This window comes from Scatophagus argus, chromosome 2 (genome assembly GCF_020382885.2).
Source record: "Scatophagus argus isolate fScaArg1 chromosome 2, fScaArg1.pri, whole genome shotgun sequence".
Classification (NCBI taxonomy): domain Eukaryota; kingdom Metazoa; phylum Chordata; class Actinopteri; family Scatophagidae; genus Scatophagus; species Scatophagus argus.
Window position 1 is genome coordinate 4,875,954 of NC_058494.1, and position 17,891 is coordinate 4,893,844.

A 17,891-nucleotide genomic window follows, 5' to 3' on the forward strand; every position below is an offset into this window, starting at 1 on the left:
CTTAGGTTAATTGTAAATAATAAGTCTTCTGCTATGACTTAAACCCTCTATCAATTAAACATCAAATATTCTCCCCAACACTTCTGCTGCCAAACACATCCATGTCCATTCCTTTAATTCCAACAGATGAAACTCAACCCAGTTAAAATGCCAGTGGAGAGCGAGAGACAGGGGAATCAAAGCGTATTAATCGAGCCCTACAGGGCAGTATGTTGTGCATGTGTGTATGTGTGTTTGGGAGAAGCAAGAAAGAGAAAGGGAGCTGCAGTAGAAGTGCACATAATCATTTTTTATTTTAGAACCCCCACCTCTCTCCTTCTCTCTCTCTTTCTGCAGCCAAGGCCTCTCTCTCTCTCTCTCTTTTCATGTCACTGTCTATAATACACTCTGACAACACACAAATCACTGGATTGGTTTCCCAGCAACAGGAGGGAGGCCTTTGGGGTTTTGGACTCTGATGGAGCCAAAAAGCGTCTTCCAGGAGAGGAAATTGATTCACTGGAAGTCTTAAAAAAAATCCTTCGGATCCAGTCAATAATCACCAACAGATAAAAAGGGGGGGGCATTGATTATCCTTGTTTTCTGCTACTCTGTACACACAGGCAGTAAAATCAAAAGCTGGGAAACAACCAAAGAAATTGCATGACAGTGTGATGAAAGACAGTGGCGCTTTAGGCTTGTGGTCAGAAATCTAAGTGTTCCCTCTCATCTCTCCCTGCTCTTCCCTCTCTCAGCAGGAACCATGTTTCCTCTCCCAACCACTCCCTCCAATCCACATTCATTTCTCTCTGGCTCCTCCCAGCGGTCACTAATGGTTATGGCAGCTCTTCCAGCTACAAAATAATTCTCAATCACTAAACGTTAACAGTAACTGATTACAAGGATTCTTTGGTTTTTTTAAACTCCCAACATTCATTAGGTTTATACTAAAGCTTTCTGTTAGTTGGTATTAATCTTTTGCATGTTAGTAATAGCACCTTACAGATTTAAAGTGCCAGTTCATAAAAACACTTAAGTGCCTCATAATCTGGCAACATAACTGACATCTTTTAATTTAGGCACTCTAACAGGTTTCCATTAAAAGACACATGTAAAGAATTAGCAGCAATGAAAAGTATATTTAAACAAGTATTGTATTTAAGTATTAGGCCTGTCGTTACATTTGCAACTCCATTTGTTGGCCGATATATTGTCCAAGAAAGAATTGTGATAAACAGTATTGTCATTTAAAAACATTTTGTGCCACCGATATAATATTAAGCTATTAATAATAACACAGTAATGCAAGGACACCAAAGAACAATGAAAAGATAAGAGATCATTCTTAAGACTATTTAGACATTGGAATGGGACCCACACAGCCAAAACAACACATAAAACAGACTCTCAGGCTCTGTCAACAAAAATTGCCCATAAACATTAAATATTTGGCACATGTAGAGATGAAATGAGATGAGCTTTTAGTTTAATGGTATTTCTGGCTCATTCATGTTAATGAGCTCCAGAAGGGTGAAGGTTCATCTGGATTTATTCTCACAAACCTTTTGGTGTTAATCATGCGCTTGTCAAGAAAAACACCTATTAGCCTCAAGTAACATGTTATCTTCACCTGGTTCACTGTCGCTGTGTGTGTCTATACACAGTGCAACTCTGACACAGAGAGCAGACTTGTGAAGGTAGGGAAAAACCTGCTGCTTATTCTGGCATCATGTTGGACTACATTCTTATGGAAACAACAGGCACGAACACACAATATCAAGATCAGCAAAAATGATGACAATTAATAATTATCTTGACGGGCCTATTGAGTAGTTTTTGTTCTGCTACTTCACTTCAGAGTTTTAGTTACGTTAAGTTCACAGATTCATATTGTCAATACACGTTAACAAATAATTATTTTATTACTGATTAAACTTTATAAAGTAATAGAAATTAGTTTTGTTTATATATAGTGTTCTGAAATAGGTCATGATTGTGTATAATGAGTACCTTTACTTTGGGTACTTCAGGAAAATTTTGTGCAAATGAAGATCATTTACTTCTAACAAAATATTTCTACATGATGGTATTAGTACCTTTACTTGATTAAAATGTCTGAGAACGTCTTCCACCATTTGTACCATAAATAAAAACCATAAATGATTTATAACAAATACAATCTTGAGTTTATTTAACACCAACGTTAATAAATTGGATTTTAAGTTGATTCTGAGATGTTGTGCCTCAGTTTTCAACTTTAACTCAGCATGAGCCTGCTGTACAAATCACATGTTGCTTACATGCCGAACATTAATGCACAGGTGTAAACTGAGGAGGCCTGAGGGCAAAATGTCACCTGCAGAGATGTTAGCCGAGGTTAAAGTGGAGGTATCATTTGGCGTGGTGGAAAGTATCGGTTGGGGTGGGGAAAATAAACTCCTAAATAGCACTGAGTTGCTATTAGCTCACACTTCATCCCACTTCACCTGAAACACTTCAAGACACTTTCACAGAAAGAAGAAGAGGCGAGTTAAGCTATCAGACCTACCTGTTATCTCGTGTTAGCTTTCTTTGTGAACACCACACCCTCTCGGATGAAGCACTATATACAGTCAGTGGTGGAATTTGGTTGTATTAAGCTGATAACGTTGTCACGTAACAAACCGACAACAGGTTTACACATTTTGGAAACGGCCTTCTGTATGTTTTTCCTCAAAATGTCAAATATTCCGCTTGCTCCCTCTTGTGGTGACGCAGCTCGTAAAATGGGATCTTAATGGCGCACGCGCCGGCGACAGACGCACCGGCGCGTCCTTATCACAAGACCACTTTAAGACGACGTAGCTGCAAGACGCAGCCTCGCTGAATCCCAGTTTTTTTTGTGGCGAAAGTGGGCACTTCAAACTATATACCAGTTTTTAAATTTTGTTAATATGTCAAGTAAAACCCGAGTTATGATAAAAAATATACGCACTGTTTTTTTCATGACCATTGCCATCACGTTTGGTGCGCGTTTGGGGCGCGCATTTTATGCAAGAAGACGCAGTAAACACCAGCGCATTGAGCGCACTTCATTCAGCGCATTTCAGCGCATTTTCCCCAGTCGGATTTTAGAGTTTTGTGTGATTTTAGGTCCAGTGTGTCAATACAGTATGTCAAAATGAAAAAAAAAAACAACAGTAAATCACACTTGTGAGGTTGTGCTGATGAAAAATGATTCCAAAATGGCAAGATAAAAAAAAATTCTAAGTTGAAATATAAAATTAGAATCAAAAATAGTCAACAACTGACAATTATACATGACTTCAGAGGGTTAAAAGCCAAGACTGATTTCAGCTGACAATTCTGACACTGAAAATACTGATCACCGTGAGACACAAGAACAGAGCAGTTGACTTTTTTCATTCGAAATAAGCAGTTAAGAAGTCAGCAACGTCTTGCATACTCACCGAAATTAAAAGAATGTCTTTGCTGAGGAAGTAACTGAGTGTATCGTATGCTCTGGAGACAGTTAAATTCCGACACTGGGCCAGCAAAAACAGACGTCACATCTTTCATGTCATTTTGGCAAAAAACAAAATGTGAACATCACGCAGATTTTTTCATGTCCTGATAAGAATCTTATCTTAAATTCCAAGAGGCTGTAAGCACTCAACAAAGTTGTGTTTCATGTGCCTGCAGGCCTGCAAAATATGCCTTTTAAAGCACACACACACACACACACACACACACACACACACACACACACGTAGCTCAGCAGTGTTACCAAGTTCACCAAGTTACCATTCTTTGTTTTTTTAATCTGGTTTCATGTTTTCTCAGGGAGAATACACTGTGTAATGCAGAATAGTTTGTGCACTAAGTCATTACTATTTCAAAGGTATGTCATGAAGTTTTTGAAATTTTGGCCGGTGCCAAGCAGAAGAGAAAGAAGAAGAGAAGGAAAAAGAGAGGAGCTCCTTAAAAGAAGAAGTGCAGTAACATGCCTGTCATGAACTCAACAGATCTCTTTACTCACTCTAACCACATGCACATCGTTGAGTTTCATTCCAAAATCTGTGAGTTTTAGGAGAGATAAGCTGACTGATGTTCACTGACAAGTATGTTACACTATATCTAATTATTCCCCAAAATTCAAATGACAACATACTGTAGCTCATTCTACTTAACACAAGAGAAGGTTTCGGCAGAGCGTTAAAAGATAATTCCTCCTGGTTGGAAATGACCTACAACATATTGTGGAGATACGGTACATGTCATTGCAGTATATTTTAATGATAAATGTTTGTGTTTTTAAAGGACACCTCACACCAGTGTTTACTTTAAATAAATGCCTCAAAAAGGGAGGCAACGCAAAGTAGAAAATATTTCTGGGTACACTAAATAGTCATATAGCTTCTTACACTCCAAGTTCTTCCTTCACTCAGTTACTCATAAGTATCATAGATACATACTCATGTTTACAAAAATATTTCTTGTAAAGCTTGTTTATATTCGCAAAAGGCTGTTTCTGTTATCTTTCGATTTTTCTCTATTATTTTTAGGTTTTCCTCCGTTTCACCACAGGTCAGGCTCTACCCAGACAATCTTCTTCTGCTCCTCCCAGATGATGGTGCGCAGGTTGGTCAGCAGGGAGGCCTGGTCACACCAGGAGTCTGGGTCCACGCTGTGATACAGACACGGCAGCTTGTCCAGCAGCGGCTCCTCGCTCTTCGAACATGCCAGCAGCTGCTCCTCTGACTGGCTGTGGCGCTGCAGCTTTGACCTAAAGTTGTGGGAGAAAAGGATAATTTATGCATTTTTTTTCACTGTTTTGTTTACAGCTGTCCAGATGTAGATCATCATCAGAATATTTATTTTCCTGCTGAACAACAAAATAACTGAACATCAGGTTTTGATGTCAGTGCCTCAGAACGGAAGAGAACAGTTTTCTCTCTCGATGTAGTCTGAACTGTCAGCAAAGCATACAAGGAGAAGATAAAGAGAGAGGGAGATACCAGTTTTTCCAGTAAAACAAGCATTGATAGGCCAGAATACACTGCAGTCACAAGAGAACATAACTTTAGTTTGTTTTGTTTTCATTGGAAAAAGTGATGAGTCTTGCTTTCTCTTGTTCTCACACTGTTGTTTTTCAGCCTGACACAAGGTTGGTCATCTGAGGGTTAAGCGTGCTCATTGTGGGGGTTGAACATAATTTGGAGAAATGTAGTACCATAATACATTGAAACTGATTGCATTAAAAGGCAGATTACTCCTTTAAAGTCGACCATTTAATGTAATATAATGTAAGTCATTTTAAATGATGCATCATGGAAGAGAAAGGGATCTTCTGTATGGTCTTACCAGCCTCTGTCATTTTTCTTTTACTGTCTTTATTTAAACCCCCCCCCCCCCTTCTTCCTGGTCTGCAGCAACAGAGAAACAACACATAAATTGTTTACCAAGATACAATGTAAAATCTGCTCAGTACTAAGACCAAACAAACTTCTATGACAGCATGGAATCTGAAATAGAGGCAAAAATGTGAATTACTATGCAACATGTAACAACTGATGAAGAGTAAATTCATTTGTGCAATTATTCTTATTGCATGATTTAAGCTCTATGTGGAACATAATTTAAGGAATTTCTGACGCCTGGAAACTACGGCAAATACAGATACACAGCATACCTAAGTGCTTGTAGTGATTATCTGATTGTGATATCAGAGTTGTGAATCACAAGGTGAGCTTTATGAATATTTCTATGAAGGAGAAGAAGAAGAGTTTACCTCAGTTTCCGTGCACTACGTGCAGACTGGCCAATGAAAATAATAATAGGGAAGATGTCGGCCCGATGCAGCCTCCGCACGCAGTCCAGCCCCAGCGGCAGCACACAGTGAATCCCCTGTAGGATGAGAAGAATACACTGAATATCTCCTAAAGACAGAAGTTTAAATGAGTGTGAACTTTTGAATTTGGACAGTTTTCTGGAAGCCCACACCTTTAAACTGCAACAACTTGAATCTGAAAATCACTGCTTAATAGGAGCTGATAAGAGATTATTGTGACAGCACTTCCTTTTGATTACTTCATGACAACATCCAAACAGGCAGAAAATTGTCATGAGAATTCTACAGAGGATATGACAAAAATAATAAACCTGCTGTCATGCTTGTGGCTTTGTGAGGCAGGCTACAGTACAACACTGCTTTAAGCTAAATGCTAAACGCGAGCATGCGATATGCTTACACTGAAAATAGCAACATGCTGATGTTTAGCAAGTAATGTTTGTCATGTGCTGAAGCTGATGGGAATGTCTTCAGTTTGGTCATAAACTAAAGTATTAGCGTGTTAGCAGAGGGGACTTTGACCAAACTAAACAACTCAAAATACACACAAACAATTTGGTCTGAGCCACCTTCTCTCTTATACGTTTTTGTTAAAGTAAACAGAAAATATAACATGACTGAAGTACAACATTAGGTGACACATGTTGTAATGTTACGTTACTATAACAGCAGTGGTGCAGAAATGATTTGTAACATGATGGGGGCTATGAAGAAACACTTAGGAAAATGTTAGGAGTGACTGATTTTTCTGAAGTTAACCTTTTTCGTAATTTATGTGGGCTAAATATGCTTTGCTGCTTTTCTCTGATTGTATTTGGCCTTCGATTGTCTCCTTTCATTTGTCTTGTTTGTGTGTATCACTGGCTTGAGTCCAAACCTGAAGCCTTGTCCCCACTGCTGTACAAAGTGCCATTTGCTTACTACTCAAAGTTTATTAATACTGAACATGTTGTGTGTTCAACACTGGATGTCGGTATTGTCCCCAGCAATACAAGGTGGATGTGCAGACAGGCAGATAGAGATTTCTTCCATTATAGTTAGATGTTCTGACCTTCTTCATGACTTTCTCGACACTCTTCAGGGTGTAGCAGCAGTTTTGTCCTTGCTCACATTCCTCCAGAATCTCTGACCTCTGCAGCTGGGCTGCATGCTCACTGGGGCTCAGCACCTCTGTGAGGAGGAATGGGAGGGAAGAATCAAACCAGTGATCATATACATATGTAGTTATATGATAAGTTCATGAAGAAATGATGACTAGTTTCATCAGCATTATTTAAATCCTATCTGAAGATGTGATTTTCTCTGGGTACTCCGGCTTCCTCCCACAATACCAAAAACACACATTAGGTTAATTGGCTACTCTAAATTGCCCCTAGGTGTGAGTGTGAGAGTGTGTGGTTGTCTGTCTTTGTGTGTTGGCCCTGCGATTGACTGGCGACCAGTCCAGGGTGAACCCCGCCTCTCGCCCGTAGTCAGCTAGGATAAGCTCCAGCCCCCCCGCGACCCTGACGGATAAGCGGTATAGAAAATGGATGGATGGATGAAAATGTGGCATCTTTATCTTTAGCATATTAAAGTGTACTAGTCTAGACCTGCTCTATATGAAAAGTGTCATGAGACTTTTGTTGTGACTTGGCATTATAGAAATAAAACTGACTTGACTTGCAGTGACTACCTTTAATTAATTGGGGTATTATCTGAAACATTTATTATTTTGTTTTCTTCTGTATGTCCTGTCTTTTATTGTCTTAAATACACTGGGCTTAAAATGATCAAATTTTCCCACAAACATCATTAAACTGAGATTTGCCTGTATGTTGCAGTGAACACTGGCAAGCATTTACTGGCTTTATAACCTCTCTATTTTTTATTACTATTTATCAACAAAGTTTATTTCCTTCCGGGTCTGCAGCAACAGACAAACATGTGATCTGTCAAATCAAACAGACTTATCTTCTAGCACAGGAAAGTGTGTCCATCCTTCATATCTGAAATATTGCTTTCAGTGGCAGATGCTCCAACGGAAACAGTTATGAAATATAAATGCGCGGGTTTCATTTCAGCATCTAACAACACAGTATTTCTTACCAGGCTCACATAGCTGAAAGCCTTGCCAGCCTGCCAGTTTCTTGTCCAGGATGCGTCCTAGGATGGTGGGCAGCAGCAGGACAGGCCTGCAAATGGGTGGGTAGTGAGGGGTGACCAGGGTGTAAGGCATGAGGGATACACAACTTTTGGCTGCAGATGGGTCACCTACACAGGAAGGAATATACACTATGAGACACGTAAATGTTTTAATTGAAAAAAGTAATTAAAATCAAACAGCAGATTCAAGGATCAATAATATCATACTGTAACTGTGCTGCCGCAGGCTATTGTACCTGAGTCTGTGGTCTTTTCATCCTCCACACTGACCCACATTGGGTTCCTGCCCTGGCGCCCGGTGCTGACAATCCTCACTGCTTGCTCCTTATTCTTGGTCACCACACGGCAAACCTGGGGAGAGGAATATTTCCAGGAATAAGTTAACAAAGCGAAATTATGGATGGGGCCACTGAATTTTAGGGTATTATTACCTTTTGACACCTCTTTGTTTGAAAGCTCATGTCCTCAATTGCTCGAATCAGAAGTCGCTGTGCCCTGTGTAGTCAGAGGCAAACAAATACTCAAGCGTGATTTGCAGTGCTCTGATGATTTTGAGCCCCGACCTATACGCTTACTGACAAGAAACAGAACAGACCATCTTCCCTCCCTTCCTACTTTTTTACGTTTACCATCAGTGGACCAACCTGTAATAGTTGGGTACAGTTCCACTCTGGAGGTCCAGTAGCTGACAGGGGTGAACTTGGCTGGCGTGCCATGAGTCCTCGGTGCCAGCAGGTCGTGTGTTGGTCACATGAAGGATGTCGTTGCAGGAGACGGCCAGGGTTCCATTGGGTCCGGGGGGGAAGGACATGTTGACACGCACGTAGAATGAGTCTCCAGATGACGCCTCATTGTTCTGCAGCTGTTGCAGCAGCACCTCGTAATCTGTTCAGGTGGAGGAGGACTCTTTATCCAAAGCCACTATAGCTTTGTATGTTTTACATTATTTACATATGCTGTCATCTATAATGTCTTCACTTGATGTACACTGTGACTTTGGCTCAGTGGTATGTTGTTCTAGCAGGATTATTAGATAAGGACAGCATAAATGATAGCAGTTCATTTACAGCTCTCACACACCTGTTTGTACAAAAACTATGTGACATTAGCCTGCACACCTGCTACTCATTCTGTACAATCACCTGCATCCCATTCCTGTGGTACTTTAGAACTGATTCATTCACTCCATTGCCGCCAGACTGTACTATCACACAAGTGCTATAGACTTCTGGCCAGTTTCCGTCTCTAGGTGTTTTGCAATTTTCGCCTACTAACATTGTCTCTTGTGCTCTCTGGACCCCATTGTCTTCCTAGATAACTCGGGTTCCTCTTTTTGGATTTGTCTTGCTCCTCCATTGGACTCTTAGAAAAAAAACTGAAGTTCAGCTAAGATTCAGTTTCTTAAATTCTTGTTTGTTTGAACAAAGACTGTATTTTTTGAACTACTGACTTGATTGTTGTGAGTGTTATGCTTGTATGTCTTCATCCTAGCAAAAATCATAACAATACTATCTTGGTTGCAAAGAACAAAAACTGTTTTATGTATGTGCTGCAGGACATACCATCTTGTCTGGGCCGGAGGGAGAGGTGACAGAGACCAGTAATCTGGCCAAGAGCCCACATAGCTTCCTCTAAAGTGGAATCCTCCAGCACCATCCTTAGAGCCTTCTGGTTCTGCTCATATTTCACCTGTAGAACAACAGCATTCTGAGAAATGCCTTCATGTGAGCAGAATAATTCTAATTAGTGTTCTGAAACACACTTAAACACACCTCCACGATCTGTGCCCCAGGGCTGATGCCAACAGTATGAGCAGGGCTTCCTTCTGTCACCTGATGTACAAACACTCCAGTCTTGTTGCCTCCTACCACTGCTAGTTGGCTGAGCAGGGCCTCACCCTGGAGGGAGATGGTGAGTACACGGCCGTTGATGCGCATTGCTTTTGCGCGAGAACGCATCAGGAAGGGAGGGGCTGAGGTTCTTGACAGGCTGGTATGAAAGTAGATTTTGATTATCGGAAGGATCATAGTTTTCTTTTCTGGTAAGGACAAATGTTAACTCTCACTGAGCACACAGAAAATCATTTCATAGTAAATAGTATATATTTACAGGTATACCCGGGGTGGTGTGCCAGTAGTATCATTAAATGATTACTATATGAATTGTTGCCTTTTTGGTCATACTGGTGTCAGACTGTCAGTGTGATTCAGTTGGTCTTGACTGAATTATCTTAAAAAAGTTGGATAGATTGCCATTAAATTTGGTATGGATATTCATACTCTTTAGAAGATGAATGCTGTAATCACATCACTTTTCCTGTACTGCTGAAGTGAAATTTCTCAGCAACTACAGTACAGGATGGATTGCCATGAAATTTGGCACAAACTTAATACTTAACTATTTTTTTGAAGTCAAAAACACCCAGATGACCCACAGATATTACTACACACTTGGCATCTTTCCCAGTGACACTCTGTCTAGACAATACTGTAACATATGTTTACTTTTGCCTTTATCAAGTGAAACACCTGTTCATTTGCTCAGATGGACTGAGGTCAGGTGACTGACTTGGCCAGCCAACAACACTAAGGCGAACAATGTACAATGCACTGTGAATAAAAGGTAATAAAAGTGATGTCACTTGAGTCAACATCTTTTGAGACTGATAATTACAAGTTTGAAAATGAAAAACATTTGGTTGTGTGGGGTTAAAAAGGAATAATTAATGATCTAAAAGGTCTTAAAAGACCTCATCTCTGCTTAGACATTTAAGAACTCACACCTGAACCTTCCAGTACGCTGTCTATGGTCAAATTGGGTTGTGGGGGCTGTAGAATCCAGGCTGAGAAGAATATGCGGCATAAAAAAAAATCTCTGGTTCTGCTAAATTGGAGGAGTGCTTACAGTCAGCACTTTAAGCGCAGCCATGGTCCAGTTCAAAACACTGAAAATGTCACTGCCTCACTTTCTGATTGCAATATATAAGCTCTTACAGTGTTATCTAATACCCTAATTATTAAATCTACTTAGGCTGAAGTTTTTGTTTTTTCGTTTACACTGCCATTATTACAACCTTAAATAAATAAACATGGCTTCCGATTTACAGTATATCACACACATTCAGACAGACTGCTCAGTAGTACAAGACTCTTTATCTATTCTATAACAATGTTGGTCCAGTGGACCGCCTCACCCATTAGTGCTGGAGCCATTAGAAGAGGAAAGCCTGGATGTCTGTTTGTCTTCACTGCTCACTAAACAAAAGAGAGACTGTTTAATGATTTGGCATCAAGGCTCTTTCCCAGGCTAGAAATAATGTGCCAGAGTTAACGTGTCACTTTTCAACCCTGGCAAAGGTTCAGCGCTGAACAACAGTTAATGAAGATTATGCCAAACAACAGCAAACCACCACCCCCTGCCCTCAGAGACACAAACAGACAGATAGACACTGACCTAAATAAAGAAACTTGATATGTTTCTCTACATACCTTTGGGGAGAAACACAAAGTCGTCTAATAGAGAGTCACTCTCCTCTGTTTCCAAGCTAAAAGAAAAAAAAAAAGACAACAGCTACATGACACCTTTATCTGATTTCTCTCTGCCTCTTGCAGGCACATACAAGCACGTCCACACACAATGACAAGGCTGAATTAAGTGATTTATACTGAGCTTCATCCAACTGTAACTATCTGCCATGCTACAACCCAGACCGCTTTGGTAGGTAAGAAGAACTATAACGTGATGATGCAAAGTTGCAAACAACTAATAAAACATAAGTCTATTCACGGTGTGCTCTCGCTGGGGTTTGTCATGCTCCTTAATATCCTCTCTCTGGAGATATCATGTGCTCTATAATTTACTCTCAATCATACATATTTGTGTCTCTCTTGGTATTTGATCTCCATTAAGTCCCTTTTAATCCTGTAAATCATGATGCATTCAAACGTCATCAAGTTAACAGAGAAAAATCCAGAGGTCAGTAACACCTTTAAGTCATCCCTAGGCAAGCTGCCAACAGTCTCGGAACTGATAATGCACCTGCTGACATTCGTATACCCGTTGAAGGTGGAAACACACACACCTGCTGTCTGCATACAAAGCTTCTTCCCTTCTGCGGAGAGACTCTGGATTTGGGGGCTCCACATTTCGGGATCGGACACTACTTATTACAGCATCTTCACACTGTACAAGTACATACAAATACACATATGTACAAGTACACACAAATATAAATTCATTACTGTCTATTAAAAGACGGTGCAATAATCAAGTAAGCATTAAAATCAGGTAAAATGATCAGTCATTCAGTATTTTAGTAGCTTATGCAATACCATTAATTATTTTGATTATTTATCTAATACTTTTATCTAACTTAACTATTTCATCGCACTCTACACTCTCTCTGCTTAACTGCAATCAAGAGACCTTCAGACACTTAAATCAATTGTTATAGCTGACTCAATATGTAGATGTATTACAAAACATTTAATTTTTTCAAATTAGTTGAGATCCTCTACAATTTCTTCTAAAACAGCTGGTCAGTGCAGGTTTTTAGCAAATGTTACTCAAGCAGGTGTAAATAGTGCATTTGCTGGGGACTGTTCTTAGAGCCTGTGAGTATTTACAGCAGCAATGTGAAATGTGGGCTTGACTCAAAATAAAGTAGGATGTCCATCTTTATCATAATGAAGGAACATTGTAATGGTGTGGTCATTTATGTGTTTTTAATACTTTGTGGACATCACTTAGCTCCTTGGCACAGAGGAATAAGATACATGAGACTCAGACATAAAATCAGCTTGTCAGTTTTGGTTTACTTTAGTGTCCACAAAGTATTGTTCAAAAGTCAGCATCTACTGAAACAATTGTGGCTGAGCTTACACACACCTCTGAATTGCAGGACCTGGGTATCATGGGATTGACTGCATCCATGCGGCAAAGTCTACGTCGAGCTGGGAACGGGTATTCTTTACAGCTGGATACTGGGCTCTCCCAGTCCACCCCCCCCTCCTTTGACAAAAAACACAGAGCACTCCCTTAACATCCATTTTCAATGTGTTGTGTTTTATGTGTGAGCTGATATGCGCTTGTGCCAGAAATTACATCACAGCTCTGCCGTTGTTCCCTGGGATGTTTGACCTGCAGACTGAAAACCCGCTCTTGGAGCTCAACCAGCTGACACCTGAGGGTGTCCTTCTCAGCGAGGACACGGGCGATCATGGCCTGGGCCTCATCTCTGGACAAGTATGCCTAGAAGCATGAGAACCATTTATATTTACTTAACAACATAGTTATTTTACACAGAATTGACAGGGCACAGGTACAACAAGACACAATCAGGCCATGTTCACACCTTACGTAGACAAGAAAGATAGCCTTACTCATCACACGCTTCCTGTGACTCAAAATGTGGATTTGCATATGTCTCAGTCATCCATTGTTTCAGTGAGTAAGTATTATTGTAAGATACAGGCCAATAAGGTGTGTGGTATGCAGGATGTTGTCAGTGAGGCATCTGTGACTGGCAGCTTTCTGTCCTCTGACACATTCATGTGAACACAGCAACTCAGGAACAATAGATTAATCATCTGTTTTTCTTAAAATAAAAGAGCAAGGTACACCAGCACCATCATGTACTGATTATATTCAGGAAGTATTATTACAGTCTTGTGTTGATTGGTTACAACACAGCTCCAGTGGAGCAACAGACAGCTACAGGATGTGACATGCTTGTTGGAGTGAGGATGGATTGTTCAGATTGGTGAAATGTAATATAACATCATACAGCTCAGTGACTAAAAGAATATATTATTTCCAGTGGAGCAGGGTTGAACACACAGACAGACAGACACACACACACACACACACAAGAGGGAGTTGCAAACAGTAAGAGCTAGTTGATGTTTGAGCTTCACATTGCTGACACCTTCAACAACATGACTGAAGGAAGCTACATTCCAGACAAGACATATAAATGGACACAAAAAGAGAAAATGCTGCAGAGAAAACTGAATTCATGTTTACGAAGACAGGAAAGTTTGACTTATGTAATTGTTATCAGTTCCTTACCTGGTCTCTCTCTGCCTGCAGCTCTCTCATCTGGTTCTGGATCACAGTGTTCTTCTGCTGGTGCATGTTACAATCCTGGGTCAGCTGCTGCACCTGGAGGCTTAGGCACTCCTTCTGATCTAAGAGCTGGATGCAAATACACACATCTCACACTTAAATGACCTGAAATGTTTTAAATATACATTACAGAGGTATAGGATTTGGATTAGGATACTATTTTATTGTATTAATGTTTGCTTCTTTAACTTTTATGTTATATAGTGGTTCATGCAAGTATTACAATAATTGTCGAGAAAGAAAGCATTAATGTTGGTCAAAGGCATCTGCACCTCATGTACCACCTTGTAGTAGTGGGACTGTCAAAATGGCACTGTGTCCATCATAAATGCTTTGCTGAATTTGCATGAAACAAAGAGAAAAACACACGCGCGCGCACACACACACACCCCTTGTTTCTCGGCGAGCAGCATTTCATTCTCCTCTCTGAAACACCTGAGCTGTTCTGCAAGCTCCAGCTGGCTGTCTATGGCCTCAGCCAGGTCCTGGGCCAGGATGTCCTGATGGGCCTGACAGAGACACAGTAGTGACAGCAGATGAGATACAAACATGAAGATGTGAGTGGCCATTGAATCTTTCACTGTCTGAAGTCTAGGGACTGTCACTATTCCACTTAATTCAGGTAATAACACAGAAAGATGACATCATTATACTCACTGGGTCCAGTTTTTCTGCTTTCAACAGCTGACAGCGCAGGTTCCTGATTTCCTCTTGCAGTTGTGGGTCAGCGTGAGGGGCACATCTGAGCGACTGTCTCTTCTGGAACTCATTCTCCGTCTGTGCTTTCTGCAGCTCTATCTGCAGCTGGTACAGCTGCCATCACACAAAACAACAACGCTGATGGAGTTGAAACACTGTTCAAATAAAGTGATTAATAAATATATTTTTGTCTATAAAATGTACTATGGTGGAGAACCCAAGGCCTGAAATTGTGTGTATTGTCTCGATAACAGTCTCACCATCCGCAAAGAAATTCAGTTCACAATTACATAAAAGAGAAAAGCAGTATATAGCATACTCACTTTTGAGATGCTGGACTTGGCTAATTTATGATACTTGATAAGTTAAATTAAAGTTATAGTTGATCAATTTCCTATGAGTCAAATGATTAATCAAATAACAGTTGACAAAATAAAATGTTGGTCAGGTAAAATGCATGAGCAGTACAGAACCAAAACATTGCAGCCATGACTCAAACAGAACAGCAGCATCAACTCAACAATATTTCTGCTTACTGTACTTATTGCTTTTTGAGCCATACGATTAAAGCAGCAATGTAACGATCAAAAAAGACTTTCATTGCTTTTAGTGGGACAAGCTCCAAAAACACTGGATCCTGTACACTTTGCATCAAGCTACAATGCCCACATTTCAGTTCTTTAACCGTGACCTTTTGAAGACTTTCACTGAGATCACAGCTTTGTGCTTGTGGAGGAAAACTCAGTCTGTGTATTTCTGACTTTTCTCAGCTGAGACTTTAGTCACTTACCTGCAGGTTGAGGTCATGGAGGCGCATGTTCACAGCTGATTTTTCCTCGATAGCTGCTGTGTAGCGCATATACAATTCGCACTTCTCATCCTTCAGCTTGGTGACTTCATGTTGCAAAGAGCACAAGTGTCTCCGCATGCGTTCGTTTTCAGTTTGAAGGCCTGTGGACTTCTCCTCCTGCCCAATCATCTCCCTAATCTCTGACTCCAGGGAGGCACAGCGTGCACTCATCCTGCCAGCCTCGCAACGCGCTTCCTGGAGCTCCTTCTGCATACCTGTTACTGCTCTGACCAGATACTCTGTCAGCTCTGAGTACTTAATCAGGCCTGCAAGGAGAGCGGGACAAGTCACACATACAGCACGAGGAAAAAAAATTGCTGTAGGCTCATAAGTCACTGACCACTGAATCGTGAAGGCTCTGTGCTGGGTTTGCGTCCAGTGACTTGCGTGTACAGGGTCGGGTAGTGGATCATAAGACCGTCCAGCAAGGCCACAGCACCATTCCTCCCCTGGGTCCTCAGCAGATCAAGCATATAGCCTGGAAAAAGGGGAAGACAATGCAATACTATCCCTAACTCCAGTCTTATTCTTTGTATCTGAAGATAAGTAATAGCACTACATTTTCATTTCTCTTCAGTGAAAAAGCATGCTAACAATAGTTCTCTACAATGATCATGATCAACGATTTGAAATATGTCTTAATAACCATGACGAAACACTCGCCAGGCAGCATAACATATTGACATATTGGTTGAATAAAAACTGTCTAAAAATTGTGCTTAGTAGAGAGAGTCCTTGGAATTTCCTCTGCCTCTTGGCAATATATTCAACAAGTCAGTGCAAACAAATCGGATGCAGTAAAAGAGAACCATACAGAATTCGCATATTGTTTACAAAGACTGCAGTACTCCATATGCCCACAGACAAGCTTTTAACTTTCTTTCCAATCCAAGGAGCAACAAGCCAAGTCAGAAATCTCACTGGTTCTCATGCTGCGGTTGGTGAGGTTGTGACAGGAGAGGATCTCATCCTCGTCCATCTCTGTGAGCACCCTGGCCTGCCTCAGATACGGGATCAGGATGCATGGCCGCACTCCCAAGGAGATCCTGTGGCGATTGTCGTTAATCAGTTCCCACAGTTCCTCCTCGCCCATCTCTCTCAGGTCTGGACCCTCGGGAATACACTCTCCTGCCATCCCAGTGGGTTGTGTGTGTTTGCCTGCTGCTAAGACGATGGGCACAGCTGGAGCAAACGGAGCAAGCACACAAACTCCGTTGGAAAGACACTTGTCATACACTTGTTCCTGGAACAAGTCAGCGACAGGCTGACTGGAAGAGACAGAAAAGCACTATAAAAGGGCCAGCGCTCTTTCCACGCCCTGTGGGTGTTTGTGTCAAAGCATGTGTGTGTGTTTATATGTGGGCGTGTAGAAAAACCTGTAAGACAAGACCTGTGTGAAGAGACCTGTGTGAAGAGAGCAGAGAAACAAGACAGTAGTGAGGCTGGCACATGCAAAACACATGCTGGTGCAAACAGAGCTCAAAAACAGGATCATACGCACAATCACAATTCAGATAAACAGTCAGACACGCACAAACCATTAGTCAAGAGAGCCACACGTTTCAAGCTTTCAGTAAAGCTTGTTTGTTTTCAGCAGCTAACTCGATACCTAATCACACCATAAACCTTTGTCTCACTTTATAAAGTGCAGCCAGAGTTGTCTGATGAATTGAATCAAGCCACAGCCTATGGTCTAAACTAACAAAGACTACAAAATTAGATGTGTTCACCTTAATAATTCCTAATCACAGTAAAGCAAACACATACCACACTGCTGATAGGAGCAAACACTGGGCTATGAAGTGCAAAGTCCTTTGTTAAAGAAGGAAATAAGGTTGGGCGAGTAGCTGACACGGGATGTCAGTGCAAGGGTTTCTCATGCTGTTAGCTAACTTACAACCTTTGTGTGGACTTAGTGCTTACTGTACCGTAAAAGGATTATGCAAACAAATGGAAGCTATCAATGCACCCTACTGTAAATGATGTTATTAACATAAAGACTTTGGAGGATGTAGGAAATCACCAGGTACAGGAAATACAGAAATGAAAGGAAATAATTCAAATACATATCTTTTAACTGTAAAAATGAAAAAAAAAGAGTTTTAAAAGAATATTAGTGGAGAGCTTGAGCAATCACAGGACACAAACATTTGTCTCACACACCCAGAGCTATTTCTGTCTATTTCTTTCCCATTAATTATGCCGTTTAAGATCAAAGGATGGTGTTGCATCACAGTAAATGTACCAGTCAACTGCAAAGTG

General features: G+C 40.8%; 1 protein-coding gene across 7 annotated transcripts in view; it reads right to left on the bottom strand.

The window, feature by feature from the left end:
- The window catches only part of card14 (caspase recruitment domain family, member 14), a 74,083-nt gene extending 56,414 nt beyond the window's left edge, over positions 1–17,669 (bottom strand). For 3 of the 7 annotated variants that reach the window (XR_006844611.1, XR_006844610.1, XR_006844614.1), the window contains exons 1-20: positions 16,551–17,666; positions 15,970–16,107; positions 15,570–15,895; positions 14,738–14,893; positions 14,470–14,589; positions 14,024–14,149; positions 13,058–13,204; positions 12,842–12,964; positions 12,036–12,136; positions 11,443–11,498; positions 11,148–11,208; positions 9,727–9,943; positions 9,517–9,643; positions 8,599–8,839; positions 8,386–8,449; positions 8,191–8,305; positions 7,898–8,062; positions 6,861–6,979; positions 5,750–5,865; positions 3,429–4,744 (exon numbers count right to left, since the gene is read on the bottom strand). Coding sequence is in view for 2 of the 7 variants with exons in the window: in XM_046402869.1 (XP_046258825.1) it covers positions 4,537–4,744; positions 5,750–5,865; positions 6,861–6,979; positions 7,898–8,062; positions 8,191–8,305; positions 8,386–8,449; positions 8,599–8,839; positions 9,517–9,643; positions 9,727–9,943; positions 11,148–11,208; positions 11,443–11,498; positions 12,036–12,136; positions 12,842–12,964; positions 13,058–13,204; positions 14,024–14,149; positions 14,470–14,589; positions 14,738–14,893; positions 15,570–15,895; positions 15,970–16,107; positions 16,551–16,764 (2,940 nt within the window). In the remaining 5 variants the exon portion in view is untranslated. The other 4 variants (XR_006844612.1, XR_006844615.1, XM_046402869.1 and 1 more) reach the window with 4 other exon arrangements.
- Between the last annotated feature and the right edge of the window lie 222 nt (positions 17,670–17,891).